The 20,539-nt window shown below is 33.4% G+C and overlaps 1 protein-coding gene across 1 annotated transcript in view; it reads right to left on the minus strand.

The window, feature by feature from the left end:
* Positions 1–8,200: 8,200 nt before the first annotated feature.
* The window catches only part of CCDC33 (Coiled-coil domain-containing protein 33), a 42,675-nt gene continuing 30,336 nt past the window's right edge, over positions 8,201–20,539 (minus strand). Inside the window, exons 9-10 of the mRNA XM_051216781.1 lie at positions 19,503–19,633; positions 8,201–8,950 (exon numbers count right to left, since the gene is read on the minus strand). Coding sequence (XP_051065396.1) covers positions 19,553–19,633 — 81 coding nt within the window. The 3' untranslated portion in view covers positions 8,201–8,950; positions 19,503–19,552. The remainder of the gene's footprint in view (positions 8,951–19,502; positions 19,634–20,539) is intronic.

Raw genomic sequence — 20,539 nt, forward strand, 5'->3', positions numbered from 1 at the left:
ATTTTGTTTTTGAATCTGTATGTTGGTATTTAACTAGTAAAAAAATAGTGACTTCTGAACAGTTGGTATCATTGGCCTGATTTCTATTATGTTCATGTATTGATTGATGAATTTAATAAGATTATCATTTTTATGAAATAAGGTTACGGATACTTTTTTTAAAAATTTATCTTCGATCACATCATTTACAAATCAGATCAGTAAACTACCACTGTATAATTCAGTCTTGAATCTTCTACATAATATGAATATCCTACAAGTTTGAATGAAAGTGATTATCCAGAAGATACAAGTGTTTATTAACAGTTGTCTACGAAAAATACTTTAGATCCGTTGGCCGGACACTATCAACAACAACCTACTATAGGAAAGAACAAACCAGATCCTAGAGAACGAAGAAATCAGGAAGAAGCGCTGGAAGTGAATAGGACATATGTTGAGGAAATCACCCAACTTAGTCACAAGACAAGCCCTCACATGGGATCCTCAAGACCAAAGAACACATTACATAGGGAAATGGAGATAGACATGAGAAAAATGAACAAAAATTGGATAGAACTAGTAAGGTAGGCCCATGACAGAGTGGGTTGGAGAATGCTGGTCGGTGGCCTATGCTCCATTGGGAGTAACAGGTGTAAGTAAGTTAGTAAGTTTCTTTAAGTTATAAAAATTCAGTCAGTGAGATTATAATTCATGGACAACCTTTGAGCGACACTAAAAAGACCTTGAGAATATCCACCTACATACTACGATTAAATGAAGGTTAGAAACAAGTGTGAGGAATTAGGATTATTGTATACAGTTGATAGTTAAGGTTAGGGATTGGATATAGAATTTTCATTACGAATTGATATCGCTATAATGCCAAAAATCTATTTAGCCAAATAAATGAATTAATTTCGCGCCAAAATTCAAGATTTGTTGTCGTAAATCTGATTGGTTCGTAAATTAAAGTCTCGTCATTACCAAAATACGCTGCACACTTTCATTACAATCTTATATCGTGTATTTGAAAAACTCATCAAAAACACTATTTTTACAGTGAGCTTCAACAATGTGACTCACTACTTGTACAGAGAAAGTAATGTAATTCTCTAAATTGTTGTCACTTTTCATAGTGCATGTATAAACAGGGGGTTTAGAATAGTGCTCCATGACTGTTTACTTGTGCATCTAATCAAATATTCTTAAACAAGTAAACATTCCTTATAACATAATCAAAATACCAAGGTGTTTTTAATCTTTGGGTAAAAAAACGTTTACTCGTGCATTATTTACCTACTGACAAATTACAAGTAGTGCAAATGATTCTTGCAAAATTTAAAATATATATAAGCTAAATGATGAGATAATGAACTTTCATTACAATGGTTAGAATTAGAACTTTTTGAATTAATTACAAAGCTGTGTATATTTAAAAGTGATTTTTAGTATAGGGTTGTGTAGATTATTGAAACCGAAAGTCCTGGGTTTGAGTCCCGCGTGACCTAGTGACAGGACAGTTTTAAGAAGTACCTAATGTACGATCCTTACCTAGTAACAATTTTCAAAAAAATCATATGGCGATGGACACTTGAAGAAAATTTATATGAAATATGAAAAAGTGGGTAATTATGAACAAATATTTCTGCTTATAATACTTGTGTCTTAATGACAATATCAAAGCTAGCTGCACAGGATGCACATGTGTCATAAAATGACGAATCAATCACAGTCCTATACATCGATGGGAAGATTCAAAATAATCAATACAAATAAAATTAAAAACAAACCATTGGAAAAACGCAGGTCGAAAAACGAGTAAGACTGCAGAAAGAATCACCGTAAGAATGAGAGACATTAAAGAGAAGCTTTCCGGAGCTTAACCATATTCCCTATGTATCACTCGAATGTCCATCAAACCATTCAAAGAGAGATCCAGACGTCACGTCCAGTTGTAACTTATTTATCAAATACATCGAAATAACAGAGAGAGGTTTATACTAGGTTTTCTGAATATATTGCTAAGAACTTATGTCTGGTTAGCGTTTTTTTAGCGAGTTAGTTTTCTACGGGATGAGGCCGCTAACCCCATGCCCAACCCTTCTCCTTATACGGGCTTGGGACCGGCAGTAGCTCTAGAGGGGCTCCAGGCGGAGTCAAGAAATTATGCTTAAGGAGCATTAAAGTTTTCATACAATCTTGACCTATTAACAGCTGAAACGAAATCGTGTAACAGGATGATGAACTTATTCCCATGCTACAAATCTTGTTATTAAATTGGTATACGATGGCGAGATCACGGTTTCACAAACTTGATGAGATTAGTTTTATTCTTAATGTGATTTTCCACTGGTTTTATTCATCTTCGACATTATGATAAATGAGTTTATATTTTCTAATGTAACATTATTTCAGGTCATTATATTTGTACCAATTAAGTGTAAATTTCATTGAGGTATGAACTTTCTCTCAGTGTATCAATTATATTCCATGAACTTCGTGTATGTTGTACAGTAAGGTTATATATATTTTCTCTTCCATGATGCTTAGTAAGTAATCATTATCTTTCTGTAAGATCCTTATATAAATAAGTGCATTTCATTTAATGATGACGTTTTAAGGTAACTTGTTTGACGAACATGTTATTTGATGAGCCAATACATCTTCAATTTACCACCTATTTGTGTTCTTGAAACTGTGGATACAACAAAGTCCCACAATAGGACGAAAGGGCCGTCCAGTGCTTCCAGGTTTTCAATGGTGGTCTAACATCAATCGGTTCAAGATTTCAATCAATAACTTAATCTCCACAACCCTATACTGATAACAACAGAGTTGACACAAATATAACGTCGATCTATTTTATATGTGGATTATATGAAAAGTTCACAATGTGAAAATAAATGGCAGAACGAATTGTTTGCATGTGTGCGTGTACATGTGTAAGATTGAGTTATTAGTAGTAGATAATCGGTGTGTGCTTGAATATCTGGGCTACCTGTTTCTGCCATCTAATTATTTCAACAAGTTATTTGTTTATTCATTTTGTTTTAACGTCTCATTATTTCCATTAGTCGTATAATTTATACAGGCGCGTTTATGAAACGCCTACGACATTTCACTGCACAAGTTACAAAAAAAATACTATAAAGCACATCGTGGTGGTTGACAATACGCTCTAAAGAGAAAGAAGATTATTCCTACGTCTATTCCCGAGCTGCTGAAATCTAACTGCCGAACACTAATCAACAAACTGGACTGATTTCAATTCGTACCAAGTTAACAAAAATCTTTTCAGCTTCGGTACTAAATCAAAATATGTATCGTAATTTTTTGTCATCACAATTCAATATTCTTAGTTAAAGGATTTACTGCAAGTATCACTACGTGATTTCAGAAATTATCGTCAGGGTCGATCAAACAATAAAAAGAGGTGTAGCGGCCGCCAGGCTTTCTTGCATGACGCAAGAGATAAAGTAATTAAGCGTAAATGTCGATCCGAAGAAAAAGTGAGCTACAAGCACTTTACATGTTTGGTATAATACATATTGCACTTTTAATATTACTTTGCGATCAATATTTATAGTGATAAAACGTCTTTCTTGTCATTAAAATTTTATTTCTTGTCCGTCTTGCTTTCAGCTGGCTTCGCATGTTTTAACAGACGTAACTATAAGTTCTTTGTTCGCATTGTTAACAACATTGTTATACCGTTGTTAGATCATCGACCTTTTACATATATTTACATTTGCTTATAAACTAAAAAATAATAATTTTTTTGTGGAACATTCTGAATGATAGTTCGAAGTCTACGTAACCTACTCATGTGACAATTCAATGAAAAGACCTGATTTAAATCAATGATTTGTAATTTTATTTACCGTAATAAACATTTCTATGTGTAACGTATGTTTGTTTTAATTCTAGTGATCGATCGGTTAACGTTATGTTTCTATAGCACTGCATAATTTTAAAACAATAATGTAGAATCGCAGTAAACATTGTAGGTATGTATTCTCGCCTGGTTTCTCAGTGATTTCCGTTGCAGTAGTGAGAGAACTACTATTACGTTAAAACTAGTTTGCAAAAGTGTTATAAGATTATGGTGATATTTTGTGGAAAAGCGCGAAATTCAGAGGAAATTTTGTATAGAAACCAGAAGGTCAGAGGAAATTTTGGGGATAAGCCCACTTCCCCTAAATGTTATAATCCAATTTGCAACTATTATCATGACTTGCCTCAGTCTCAGTCACGATCGAGTGAAGAAAGTCCCCGTTCGAGCAGACTTTTTTTCTCCAACATGAAAAGCAACGAAATACAATCTCATCACGATAGTCTGCACACTGTACTGCAGTCTTTTGATTACCGCAGTCATAGGTACAGGTACTTCTTAGTAGTCTCATCTCTTGTAGCCGCTTAAGAATCACCTCTTCTCTAAAATCCTCTGTAAGCCGATCGTATGTGAGCATCAGGTCTTGAACCTGGCTCCGTGACCTTGAAGTTCTTCAAACGCTTCTGATTGGCTTGTTCATAAATTAGAGTCTCGCTGAAAATGATTTTTAAAAATGTGAAAGGACAACAATTTCTTCGAATATAATGTTGGTTTCATTCATCTGACAAATGCTAAACTGTCTTAATGAACTGTTCCTTCATATTTCACATAATTTCATTTACTAGTTTCATTTATGAACAAGTCAAGTAAACAATTATTTATTCATAAGTAATCTTAAGATAAAAATCCATTGATTACATTAGTATTGTTTATAAAACTGTTATCACAGCCTAAAAATGAAAAATAAATATTCAATCACGCTGTGGTTTGTGCTATTGATGTCAACAGATATAAGTAGTATGTGTCATCAATCGAAAGTGAAATGCTTGGCGGGAGAAGGTTAAGAGGATCGAAGAAAAGAGAATGAGAACAGAGAATCGTTGGTGTGGAAACGTAAGAACAAACAGGTCTGAGATGAATGATTGACATTTTGCAATTGAATAATTTATTGTATAATTATCAAATTTTACCAAGAAATTCTGGTTGTCTCTACTTGTGTTCTTGTTCATTACAACTCATATTTATATTACATATTCTTGAATATGTTAATGATAGGAATGTTTAAAGTATATATATATATATATATATATATATATATATATATATATATATAACAAAGAACTGATGGATCTATGAAAATGGGGAATTATTGAGGTATTTGGAAGAAAACCCTATATTGATTTGGCTTTTTATTCTATAGTGAGGGAACTGGTACTCCCTGGGTTATTTGATACTGTGGCGGCCAGCCAGCTTCACAGTCTAAGATGTAAATAGTGAGGTTTTCAAGCCGTGAGTGATTTCCCGTAACACTAAGATCCTTACAGTTAAACGATCACGGAGTAGCGGCCAATGTCATTTTCGTCTAGTCCTTTATTATTGATGTGATTCTGTAGATCATGTTGCTACGTTATCACTAGTTTAAGTGACATAACATTGTGTTGATAGCGATGATAGATATATTTTATGCGTTGTTCTGATTGTAATTTTCACATGTAAGACACGATAACGGTCATTGGACATTTACAAAAGGTCTTATACTGCTTATCATAAATACTGTGTCTATATGATTGTTACACAATAAAACAAGAGCGATTCGAAGTGACAACAGCATTTACTTAAAGTAATTTTTCTACTGGAAAAATCTTTAACAGTTTAGAAATGAAACTAGAAACCGATTTATTAAATTATGGGCTTTATAATTAATGTACAATCTAAAACTAGTTTACATCTCAGCACTAGAACAATCGTTCTTTACTAGTATGAGATTATTATGTCTTGAAATGTCCTAAATTAGCCTAACAGAATTCCGGATATAATTATCCTACGGCACGTCTACTATACTGTCTCTAGCCTAGCTTCTTAGATTTTACGAATGATATGTTAAGAGCAGGACAACTGACACTCCTATCTGTAGGTGTTTCTCTTTCCCCAGAGTTGAGTTCAAAAATAAGTCTTTGGATGAACTTCTTTTATTATTATTACTATTATTATTATTATTATTATAATTATTATTATTATTATATTTCAATCACAGAGCTCAGCCAGCACAGACTCTATTCCAAACACACATTTTCAGAACGCATAACACACCAAATAAGCAATTGTTGCTTTGAGCTTAATCATACCATACTTGCCAGCGAAGAAGCAAACAGTACATAATTAACAAGTAATAATTATAGAATGTTAAATTGTATAGCAACAGTAAATAAGTTCACTGAAAGCTTACAATAAGAGCAATATAGGAATACAATACAGTCATCTACTAATTATACAATAGAAATAGAAATGATAATAATCTGGAAATAATTCCAAAAAGTTCTAACTTCTTCAACATTTATCCAGTTATAACAGAAATTTCTCATTACTGCACATACGCACACACACACAAACAGACCACCTTTCCATGTCTGAAATCAATTCAGGGTAAAAGTGTGCTACATCAAATTCCAACATAAATGTCTAATACTATATCATAGTTGCTGTAAAGTCTTAGAGTAATAGATTTGATTCCTAGTGAAGTAAATGTCAACAGTGTTGTGCATAGTTACAACTGGAAAAAATGTTAGAATCTTGCAGAAGAATAACAAAAAGGAAATCAGATTATTTGTTTTAGAAATCAATAAGAACACTGAAAGAATCCCTTGTGGTGTATGCTACTTATGTTAATATAAGTAGCATACAACACGAGTCAGGAATATAATATCTGGCAGCAGAAGTTTGGGAAGATCTAGAAGGTAAAACAGGAATAGAAAGCAATTGGTACTGAAATGCAAGAACAATGAAGTTTAGGACAATTAATGAACATTTTGTAAATTAAGTATTAAAGTATGGTTTTTCTATTTTATCAAGTAACTCTGTAAAGTTATGGTAAATATAATTCGGTTGTCCTCACCTGTGTTCTTCTTCACTACACCTTTACATAAATGCGTGAATCCAATTAATTTATCTATATTGGATGAAGTGGAATAACCTGACCCATAGAAATTGTTTACTAGTAAATGACTTTTGTATTTATACTTAGTACAAACAGTGCACTCGTCAATAACTATTTTGTTTTTATTAATTAGTCAATTAATATGATTTGATATGTTTCGAAAAACATTGACTAATATAGTAATATATACAACTGAAAATATTCATTTAGAAATCTACCCGAAGTTTGTGCTGATGATGTCGTTCAGAAGAACGATGAAAGCTCCATGAATAAACCATCCAACTCAGAGAACAAAACTTCATCGAAAGTATTCATTTTTTAACTAGCTTATATTTTGACAAGATCAATTTCACTGAAATACACTTGTGTTTATTGGTAATCTATGACTTTAAATAATCATTGCATAACACAGTAAATCCATAAAAAGACTTACTACATTCTGCATTAAACAAGCAACTTTCATTACGTCAACAGAAATAACAGGTTATTTATGTGGAAACAACTGGATAGGATTTCCCAGAACAGAGTTCGATAGCGAATGCTGGTGGGAGGCCTATGCTCCTCCATGAGAGGTAACAGACGTAAGTTAGTGAATTATCTGTGATCATCATGCTTTGATTATTTTTTTCCAGGAAATTAGCCGGATGAAGCATCTTATAACTAAATGTTTATTTAAAATTTTTAAAAACTATACAAATTTACACTATTTCATCCTAAAGAAGCATTGTAGTGAATGAGAACACAAGTGGGGACAACCAACTATACTTGAAATCGAAATTAGTAAAATTTGAGAATTATACAATAAATTCTTCAATTGCAAAATGTCAATCAATCATCTCAGAGTTGATTGTTCCTTCATTTCTACACCAATGAATCTCTGTTCTCATTCTCTTCTTTTCGATCTTCTTAACCTTCTTCCGCCAAGCATTTCACTTTCGATTGATGATATATACTACTTATATCTGTTGACATCAGTAGCAGACACCGCAGTACCTGTAGAAATTACTTGCTCCATACAGAATCAAACCATTCATCTGATAATATTTGAAATTTTTTGGACCGATGATTGTGATTTCAGGAATCACTAGGTTTCCGTATCCATAGGTTACATATATATATCCTCACACATCTGTAACCTATTTTTGTGTGACTATAAATATTGATTAATGCTTGACTAAAAGGGAGTTGGCTTACGAGACATCTCCACTGCACGTCGTTTCGCTTCACTCAGTTCCATTCGCTTCATATACAAAATATATGTATTCAAAAGTCCATTCTCGTTATTTGACTTATCCAAATCCGTTATTGACTAACGTAATTTAAGTCGATGATTATATACAAGGATAGGCGATAACAAACATTCATACGATCAACTTGGAATCAGTTCCTAAGCCACTAAAGTGGAGAGCACGTCAACAAACATCGTCCAGTCTAAATGATAACAAAATAAAGAGCCCCATAAATAACAATGGGAAGATACAAGTAAAACAATACCAAGTCAATTAAGTCAAATGAAATCATAGTTGATGGTTTATTTTATTTTTCTCTTTTAAATTAAACAAAATAAGTCGTTAAAACAAATGGTTGCTATGTGAAAATGAAAATGAATGGAAAAATACTCACGTATACATCATCATTGAGGTAGTTAGTTTATGAATAAAATAAGTTTTAATCAAACCCCAAATACAACATGAATAAAGCACATGAAGGAGAAAAGTAATAATGACAAAAGGTTAAAAGTTGTTATCATCTTTGTTTAAATCATAGTTGTACTTATCATTATTATTATTATTATTATTATTATTACTATTATTATGTATATGATATGAAGATATATATTGATTAGGTAAACATGTAATTGATTCATAGGATTCAAATGGTTCTTTTGCATATACATTGGCTACATGTTTATGTTGGTAATGAAGAAGATGACATTTTGCTTTTTCTCTATTTAACAATGGGAAAGATTGTCTAGTTTTAGTCTAAAATATAAACAAAATTTATAAGATAAAGATATGAATGGAGATTGTAGAATTTTCATAGTTTAAATCACGAATTGATGGTTGCTAGACCATTATTGAAAGATGGAAGCACTGGATGGACGTTTCGTCCTAATATGTGATTCTTCTATATACTTTCTATACTGCTTAATAGTGAATAGCTTCACACTACAATTCTTGGAATCCTAATAAGAAGCCGTGACTGATGGAATTTAACTATGTCAGGTGTGTGACAATTACCCACTGAAGGCAACAGTTGAAGGTTGCACAATATTGTGAATTAGTTGCTGCTTGATATGTACATCATTGAATGCCGGCCCAGTAGTCTATATGTTAACGTTCATGCTCGAAAGCAAATGTCCTGTGTTTGATCCCCAGTCATGTAACCACGTATCATCACCTCTACGTTTCTCATACTACTAGAGGCGAAATGGACCTAGAGTGCTTCCTGATCACAGTGAAGGTCTATTTAAGATCATTTCAAGATATAGACTTAAAATATTTTTTGTTTTATTGAAGTGTTATTTTAGAAAAATATTAGGACCAGTAAACCTAATACTCTAAAGGGTTATGCAATTTCGTAACATATTGTAATGATTTGCGCCATACTTCTGACTTACATTCCCCTCTCGATACCAGAAACATCAAACAAATCATATTTTTAAAAAGTCAGCTATCATTTTCATGAAATGCATGGTGTTAGTACACAATGTATACCGATAAGTGAACTGAAATTTAAACTTATCATCTGTTTTAAAGTGACGAATTACTGTATATTGTATACTGTATATTCATTATTATGGCTCAAATTACGAACTGATCTTAGCTAGACCATCAGTGGAAACCTGGAAGCATTGAATGGCCATTCCAAACCATCATGGCACTCCTCAAGAGTGCACACAAACTTCCCCATTCTTCCATTCCTGTTGCTACTCGGACTGCTCGTGCTTCTTTCTCTTCTCCTCATGTTCCTCCTTTATCAGTAAGAATCCTACTTCCAATTGTTGATACATGCTATCTATATCTTTCCGTATAAGTAGCACACACCAGAATCAATGAACGGAATTTGTTTAGTACCCCCAAAATTGATTGAAAAAGTTCTGATTCCTAGATGTTGTTTGTGGTTTTAAGAAATCTTTACAACAAATCGCATAGATGTAATCATTCCCACCTGATTTATTTTTGGTCATGCTAAGTTCGTTGTTAGAGAAATTAAAAGCTTGGCTTGAAATTAACTGAATATATATGAATATAACATTTCCCTTTGTCCTACTTTACGAGTGTGAAACATGACAGGAGATATTCCTAGCTTACCGGTAATTGAAGTATCACTCTTGAATTTCGATATCGCCGAGTAAGTAATAACTTAGTTAGGGATAAAATACTAGGTAAAAATAGCAAATTGAGTGATAAGCTAGTAAATCTTCATCAGCTAAGGTGGTTGGGATATGCGTTCGTATGCCCAACCACCGCTTATCTGAACGAGCAATGTTGTATGGCGTAGGAGTAGGTTGAAAGAAAGCTGGGAGCGGTCAAATCAAAACGTGTCACCAGTCCACAATTAAACTGGGTCATGCTAATAGATTGAAGTTTGTGTGATTGTCGTAACCAATTGTTACAGACCCTGAATGACATGGCTCAAAATCTCTTACAATAGCGTTGGTACATCCACTCTTTGTCTTCTCCTGGATGCTATATTTCTAAAGTCCTCATAATTTTTTATTTAACTAATTTATATTACCTTTTTGAGTTGTATAGTCGATTACTAATCTTTCCTATCAACACTAATACTGTTGTTACCTCTACTATTGCAGGATTTGCCTAAAGAATTTCACATTGCCATACCTACATTGTATAACAAGTTGAAACTATGTGTATACGTATCAGGTTCTGCCCTGTATTTGAATGGCTTGACTGACTGGTTGGTATGAATACATTAATATTGTATTCGCCATCACGAAATTTTATTGATTTCGAAAATCAAATTATTCATTGATTTGAGACCACAGAACTAGTTAACAAGCTTCGGGCATATCTGTAGCCTTTTTAATGTTCAGTGTATTGTATTCACCACTTTGGGTTATTTATCAGTTCATTTAATGAGTAAGTGTTGCATATTAAGGGATAAATTTAACTAAAGACTTTATTTCAAGTACCATACTTTTTTTCTTTTCATCAGGTATATTCGCCTAAATTACACTAACAAGTTCAAAGTAGACAACCGCTGATAAGTCTAGAAGCATTTAGTGAAAACTACACTATAATATGCAGTTTTCACCCACTAAATGGACATGAAAACATTCGAAAATGCTGTAGATAATTTTGGTCGTACACAGGTGACCAAGATTAAAATGAATCATCAGATATACCTTTAAAATAAAAACAAACAATTGTCACTATCAGATAAAACATACACTTTCCACTAAATGATTAGAACAAAAAGACAGTCAAAAATATTAGTCACCACAAAAAATTATTATGTGAAGGCATCGATTGGCAAAGCAAAGGCAGCATTCCTACAACTGAAGCATATTTACAATTCGAAATCAAAGTCAGAATCTCCAATACGAACATCAAGACAATTCTACCGTGCAGAGCTGAAACTTAGAGAACTAATACAATCATCATCGAAAAATACAAGTATTCATAAGCATTTATCTAAACAAGATACTCGATGTCCGTTGACCGGAGACCATCAGTAACAACCTACTTTGGCAGAGAACGAACCATTTCTAAAACTTCTCAAAATTCCTAACTTAAAGTTGTATTCGATCAATTAACATTGATTAATATTTACAATTTCATCAGCGAATAGATTACCCGATTGTAAGCTTGAAGAAAAATGAGTTCAAAAACGTTTTTTCGTAACCATGTCAACACATGTTCATGAGCGCGTACGGATAAGCACGTTTGATAACGGTCAACGTAACTAGCGTCAAAGGAACAATTACATCAACAAACATACATAGATAACTCCATGATTGGTATACTATTCTTAACTTTTCTTCCCTCAATATTGGCTTCGTTAAATTATCACTCTCATACAACTTACAGGCTTTCTGTGTCTCTAGTCATGAGGATTAATATTAGCAATACATAAGTGTATATTAATTCATTTGTGTTTCACACTAACCTAGTACTCAAAACTTATACAAACACTTCAAACCTTCTTATCAGTTTTCAGACTTCATATAATGACTGCCTCATCTCCTCAATACTTTTGAATTTTATTTTTAAACGATCCTAAACATATAGTTATTATTAGATCGTGGATGCTCATTGCTGAAGAGTCCCATACTAGGACGAAACTGCCGTTCAATGCTTCTAAATTTTTCCATGGTGGTCTAGCTTCAATTGACTCATGATTTCAACTATTGATATAGTTATTACTGCTAATCGTTATTATTTCAATTCTTTTCATCATCAATCTTTACTACTTCATATTACATCATACCCCAGACGTTGCACTTTAATACAACATACGGTTGTAAGCATCTGAAGAGAAAATACGAAATACAATAAGTTTAAATTATTCCGCCCTAGCTGTTGTTTTTGACTTTTTTTTTCAAATACATAATCATCGTATTTCACATGGATAAACTCAAGCCTCATCTATTTTACTTTCAACAAGTAAGTACACATACAACTCACCTCAAAGCTGAGTATATATAAGTCAGTAATTAATTGTATAAGTAACATATAAATGGTAAAAAGTGGGTTAATAAAGTTTATATTAAATGATTTACACTTCAACTAGTCATTTAATCGTAAATGATTCAATACAAATCAATCTATATGTTTGTATGTTAGTAGTTAAATTCATGAGTCAATTAAAGCTAAATCACCATGGGAAACCTAGAAGTACTGGGCGTCCGTTTCATCCTAATATGGGACTCCTCAGCAGTAGCCATTCACGATCTCGCTCCGCGAGATTCGAATCCAGGACCTATCGGTATCATACGCGAAAGCTTAACCTCTAGACCATTGAGCCGGCATCCATAACGGTCTAAATTCAACTGACTCATAAATTCAACTATTTAATTACTATAATATCCACAAAAACCCCCCTCTGATTATATATTTTTATGTTGGGTAATTTGCATTATACTAATAGGAAGTTGAGAACTGATTGATTTATTGTGTTTTAAATATCCGTTACAACATGAACTATTGTATAACTTGACTATAGGAACTAAATTGAATTATCTATTTAATAAATAAAAAAACTGGAATAGTTTATGCTTAACTTGATACAACATTTAATTATATACACATCAACAATAACAACAACGACAAAATTTAAAAACAGACATTAACTAGTTACATGAATTCAGTACATCCACGAAACCATCCACCATTTCAGGAAAAAATGAAATGCATTTAAAAATGCTTTTGATAGAGTTTTATTCTCTGAATTGGATGGTTTAGTTGTGGAGCTTTCATCGTTCATCTGAACGACATCATCAGCACAAATTTCAAGTAGAAATCTTCTACGATCAAACCATCCAACTCAGAGAACAAAACTCCATTAAAATCATCCATCTGAACTACAAATCTTCTCTACCATTAAAAATGTTGACATTAATTTTATGGATGCTATAGAACAGTAGTAAATAAGTTGATAAACTCAACATTTCACGAAGTTGCGCGACCATCTTCCATTGTACTGAGGTAGACACCTGTTTCTACCCGACACGGATTAGCTCCACTGGTCACAGCTTCTCATCAGAACTCCGAGAGTTTTCTCACGAAGCTAGTCACTAGTGAGCACATGGTAATTATCAGTTTAGGGGTTGTGGAGATTGTTAACTTTTTGATTGAAATCATGAACCGATTGATGTTAGACCACCATTGAAAACCTGGAAGCAATCTGTTCTTTCACAAACACCATGACATATTGACTTCAATAGTTTTATTAAATCAAATTTATATTTGAGATTCTAGAGGAGATACGGTTTATGGAAAAGGTATAATTTGATAGTTTGCATTAAAAATTGATTTTGATTATACAATCACTAAAATCTAGAAAGCATAGTATATTCATTTTTATCTTAGTATAGGAACCTTCAATAGTATCCGTCCATGACTGTATCAGAGATTGAGCCCAGAAACTTACGGTTTTATTATTGCCAGTATATAATTTTTATATCACTTATTTGATATCGTAGGATTAAGAATGAAATTATTCATGATTATATGTCCAGTTGGGACTAATTCGGATAGGTGATTCCAGAGCTCCAGTAAAAAGCCATAGTCAATGGCATTCACTCATTTTGTACGTCATCGCGGAGTAGTGGAATCAGGCAATTCAAACCATAAGATACCAAGTTAGTTGTTTAGAATTTAAGCGCCGACGGCGATTCCTGAGGGTCCTGGGTGTGGTTGTTAAGTGGGGTCATTGGCACATATTTCTGAAAAACCCCATACTAGGGTGAGATAACTGTCCAATGCTTTTTGGTTTCTAATGTGTATCTTTCTAACACCTATCTGTGATATATATTACACAAAATAGTTCGATCAACTAAGAATACAAGTTCCTAACCAATAAAAACATGCTTAGATTTAACTAAACAGTTTAAAATATGATCAAGTGTGACACTGATATCCTCGATAAACTTGTATTATTACCTGTGTTTTTTCTAATCATGCTTAACTCAATAAGATTAAAAAGGTCTGACTACAGCCTCTCTCATCTCATTGGCAGAAATTTCCGGAGGTACACTTTGCTCATTGATCAGATATGACTAATCCCATATTTAACCACTTCTCATACTTTATCTAAGTATGAGGCTGAATAGATTAGTTAGCTGTCTGATTGGCTACTTTCTCTGTCAAAGAAATAACCTGAATGAATGTAAAACTTTCAGTTGAAAACACTTAATTACATGGACTTCTTTTCAGAAAGTTACGAAGACTTACATTAAAACTAAAACTTTAATGTCAGTAACTAGGTTTACGTGTATTGAAATACAATCTGCCGCTCATTTACTAAACTCCAGGACTCATCATCATTATACATTCTTGATCTTCTTGAGAACTGAACGCAGAACTTTTAAATTTCGTCAAAAGTACTTTTTTTAAACTACCAGTGATTCAGAAGTCAATGGTTTACATGTCTTAAAATCTACTTCTGATCTCAAGTTATTGATAATCATATTCAAATAAACTCATTGTTACAACTACACTATCAATTACGAAGTTACTGACTGATCAGTCATTGAGTAGTGACTGAATAGTAACCAGATGATAAGGCTTGAGTCCAAAGAAAAACATCATTTCCATCAAGATTGCAGATACACTTTGTTGATAAGTGTCAAGTGATATGAAAACCAGGTCTAGTTTTACAGATCACAAAGAACTTGTCCAAGTAGGAGTAGTATACTGATTTCCTTAAATCATCCCTGACAGAGAAAGTTTTATTGATACACTAACAATTTTTCCTTGATATTATCGTCGAAACTACCTTATTGGAATAAATAACAACGTCAGTAATGAAAAACTTAAAACATCAGGTTAATTAGCAAACGTTATATGATTCAGCAACGACTTCGTCATAAGATTTTAATGAGTACCATTGCCATTTTTATCATTTTAGCAATAGCCCTCCATATTTCGATTAAAACTGACTCATGAGTTCAATCTGTGAAAATTTCTAAAAATCTCCACAAAACACATTCTGATAATAATAATCACCTGCTCACTAGTGACTGACTTCAGGAGACACTTCTGGAGTTCTAGTGAGAAGTCGTTACCAGTGGAGTTCAACCAGGTCTGTTGTGAGATAGGAACTCACTGAAGACAATGGTGTACGGTAGCGCAACTTCGTGGATTGGTTGAAGTTAGACATTAACACCGTTGGATGCCGGCTCAGTGGTCTAATGGTTAAGTGCTCGCGCACGGAGCCAGTAGGTCCTGGGTTCGAGCCCCGGGTGGTGCGGGGTCGTGGGTGCGCACTGCTGAGGAGTCCCATGCTAGGACGAAACGGCCGCCCAGTGCTTCCAGGTTTTCAACGGTGGTCTAGCTTCAACTGACTCATGAGTTCAATCTGTGAAAATTTCTAAAACAATATGGTTAGTGTGAAACTTCCAGATTTCATTTCATTTATTACTTTGACCTCTACTCATCGTTCTATCATATAAAGCAATGTAGCATAATACTCATTTAAGGAATAAATCATATTTATTAGTCACTATGTAATTACCATTATAGGATAGCAGTTGGTAGGTCAAACCAAGAATTATTGTTACATAGGCAGTCAATCAAAACCAAAGAGTATCGGCTAAATGTTTCTTCCTAGTACAGAACTTCACAGTAGTGTTCATCGATAATTCAAATTCAGATTTGATAAAAAAAACATTCATATCTCATGGTGAAATTATTACGACTAAACGACTGGGTTTTCTCTGAATAGTTCTCATTTCCAAATTCAATTCATTTGTCATAATCCATGATCACTGTTCTGTGATACTCATTTCATGTACTGATGATGAACTTTGAAGTTCTAGTGATGAATCATTAATGTCAAAATTCAGGTACGATATAGATATCATTGGTTGTCATGTATCCATGTAGAAACTTCACAACACACCATGAGTATACAACTACCTAATCCAATAGCGTTTTGGAAAGTATAATTTAAGACACCTAGATGTATCGTTTCGATCCGATTAATTATTTTGTACCAATCCCAATGACTAATTATGAAGTTCTATACATGTACGATTTCTAGCGTTGTGTGAATATTTTGATATCTATCTATCCATTTCATGTCACTAATTGTTCGTAAACACATACACCTACTCATCAGTTTATTCAAAGATTAGTTATTACATCAAGCTACACACTGTAGACTGATCGTTATATCAAACCTTATAAACATACAATTCTACGCACATACACACGTTCTACAGCATTTCTTACCTTAAACGTCTAAGTTACTTGTTACAATGTTTGAAATATATCCATTCTCAAAATACCTCTCATAGGATATTTAATATCACGTTTCTGATTGACCTCATGGACCGATTGATGTTAGACCACCATTGAAAACCTGAAAGCACTGGATGGCTGTTTCGCCCTATTGTGATACTTATCACCAGTGCGCATCTACGATCCCACTCGCTTAACCTCTAGACCATTGAGTGGGAATCCAACAGTGTTAATGTCTAACCTCAACCAACCCATGAAATTCCGCAACAATCTTCCTGGGTTCGAATCTCGCGAGGCGGGATCGTAGATGCGTGCTGCTGTGGAGTCTCAGAATATCACGAAATGACCGTTCAGTGCTTTCAAGTTTTTAATGGTGGTCTAACATCAATCGGTTCATGATCTTAAACAGAAACTTAATAATCTCTAAAATCCTATAGTGATAATATCGCGTCGTTCGCATCCGTAAACGTTTCATGAAATTATTCATAATACTTATAAGAATAGTGTGGTTATATTTTCATCAAATTATGTAATTTTGATATATTATGACCCATGAACACATTATGTTTTTATCAGAAGGGGTTTTGTGGAGATTTTAGAAATTTCACTGGTTGAAATCATGAGTCAATTGAAGTTAGACCACCATGGAAAACCTGGAAGCACTGGACGGCCAACTCGTCCTAGTATGAGACTCCTCATCAGTGCGCATCCATGACCTAGACCCTTGCGAGATCCGAACCCAGGACCTACTGGTTTTGCACTTAACCACTAGACCACTGAGCCGGCATCCAACGGTGTTAATGTCTAACTTCAACCAATCTACGAAGTTGCGCCACCGTACACCATTGTCTTCAGTGAGTTGATATCTCACAACCGACCTGATTGAACTCCACGGATGACGGCTTCTCATTAGAACTCCAGGAGTATCTCTTGAAGTCAGTCACTAGGTTTTCCATGGTGATCTAGCTTCAATTGACTCATGATTTCAACCAGTGACATGTTTTTATCAGAAATCAAATCACATTTATAAATATATATGTATATTATAGTTTGAAAGTATCAAGTTAGTGTTGCGTAACAACTTGTTTACAAATAATTTAAAAAAAACTACAATAAGGTATTAAAACAAACTTTTTTTAAAAAACACACACATTATAGTCTCCGTAGTTTATGTAAATAACAAACAACCTAACAATTATAAACTTATTCATATAAATAAACATCATTGTTAATCTTGCTCCAGTTACTATGGTAACCGTCACATAACAATTAACACATCAGCTCATAATGTGAGTACCGATAGTTTGTTGCACTTATATTCATCTACATTACACTGTTGTCATTATTTTTCGAAAACTATTGTCATTGTTGACAAATATTTTAGAAGTTAATATTGTATAATTTAAGGACTACATTTGAGAGATACAAAAGTGACCTTGAGCAACTTCAAATATTTACTAGGTTCGAAATAAGATTAAAAATTAGTTCCAGGAAATAAGATTAAGACTTAAGGTTTTCACTACGAATTGACACCAGTTATAATACTAGAAGTCTATTTATCCATATGAATAAATGAGTTTCGTGCAAGAATTCGAGAGTTGCTGATCTAAATCTGGTTGGTTTGATCATAAACTATGGTTGTGTCAAAGACAAAACCACAAACAGCCCATAAAAGATCTCCTATTCATCTTTCTAAATATCTCCTAACGAGATGAATAGATAAATTATAAAAGGGCGGCCTGCTTGAGCATCTGGGCTACCCGTTCCTGCCATCTAGATATTTCAACAAGTTATCTATTTTTCTTTGTTTTAATATATCATTATATTTATTAATCGCATAACCTATCCTGGTGCATTTCTGAAAAGTGTACAACCTTTCGTTGTCAAAGTTACAAAAATCTCAATAAGAGAGAATGTGGTTGCTGGCAATATACAACGAAAAGAGTGCACATCATTCAGATGTTCATTTAGTGAACTGCCAATATCTAACTGGTGATCACTCAATATTTATCACCAGGAACGATCAAGAAGAAAGAAGCGGAAACTTGTTGAAATACTTTGCGCTGAGAATTCTATATTGTACCAAAAATATAATATTGGATAAAGCTGATAATAATAATAATAATCACGATTTTTCCGGGAGTCCCATTCTGGAACGAAAAGACTGTACAGTGCTTCCAAGCTTTCAATGGTGGTCTAACACTGATGGATTCATGTTTTTCAGTGTTATTCAGATATGTTTGGATAAAGTTCAATCTATGTACTCAGCTCTCAACTAGACTATGCAATGACTGAGGTTAAACCGAAATTTATTAAGATGTTTTACACATCATTAGAAATTCTCAGTGGCATGAACAATAACCTGTAATTAAAAAATTGTGCAAATATTTGACTGGTATTCATAATTTTCTCATTACATTTTCTGTGATATATAAATTTCGGAATACTCATTATTGTGTCAAAAATGTAGAACACTACTAACTTTTTTATAAGTAGTTAATAAGAAGTTTAGCAAATGTTTACCATATTCTGCCAAATTAAATGTATTAAAAATCTAACTGTACGCGATTAAAACTACTGATAAATTCAGAATAAAAATACGTACCAATTCGAAAAATGAACCCGAAAAACTAAAATGATTTGTTAGTATTGCCCCTAGTACGAATCATACTCTGGAATAGGCTTCTCTAGGGATTTTCGTGCATATATATCACTTGTTCCAAGTGGTACTTTGGACTATTTGAATGGAAAAAAAGAAAAGCAACGATTGGTTGAACTAACTAACTAACTGTTCTGTGAGTTAATAATAATATAAATAAATTGATCAAAAGTTCCTTATGACACCAACTGATTTGTTTATTATTAGTGATTCTTCAGATGACCCTTGCAGATGTGTGAAGTCTATTGGTAAGGCCGATTAGCCTATCCGAATATTTTGTTTTCTGTTTACTCAGTAGCACAACTACTGAATTGGAATAGTAATTTTCATGGAACACTGGTAATACCTAAGGACATTTTTTTTACCAGTTTACGCTGTATGCATACCAGATATACAGGACCCAGAAATTCCATAGTATACACATAGGTATAAATGATGTATACTCAGGTACAGTTGGTGAATACCGTGAGCGAAGAAGGTTTAGTCCATGTTTCGTTAAGAGTATTAGGCTAAACTGATCTCTATCCAGTCAACTGCGCCATTTTTCGTAACATTTCCCTTAGGTAACCCCGGAGCTGCGTCGTAAAGATGTGTTGGCCTTTAGCTAGGTAGTGCGTTCCCAACTAATAAAAAAAGAACATACTCTACCTGTCTTAAATAATAGATTGCATAAGTGATTTAGTACCACTGAATTGGTTTCTGTAGTAAAAAAGTACTAGAAATACATAAATTCTGTCCATAGACATTACAATTCATGCAAATATGAATAGTGTTTGACGTTTGTTAATGCATTGCTTTCAAAAATTGTTATTTCTGACAACTATCAACTTTATTCTTAACTGAAGATCCCATCTTAAACTCTCAGCCAGTAATATTGACATATCGGTTCACCAAAATATATTGTTAATAGGTAAGAGAAGTGAATTAAAAGGTTTGGTATTTAACTTCCACTAATACCTCAGTCATTATTTGAATATTTTAAT

This window comes from Schistosoma haematobium, chromosome 6 (assembly GCF_000699445.3).
Source record: "Schistosoma haematobium chromosome 6, whole genome shotgun sequence".
Taxonomy (NCBI): Eukaryota; Metazoa; Platyhelminthes; class Trematoda; order Strigeidida; family Schistosomatidae; genus Schistosoma; species Schistosoma haematobium.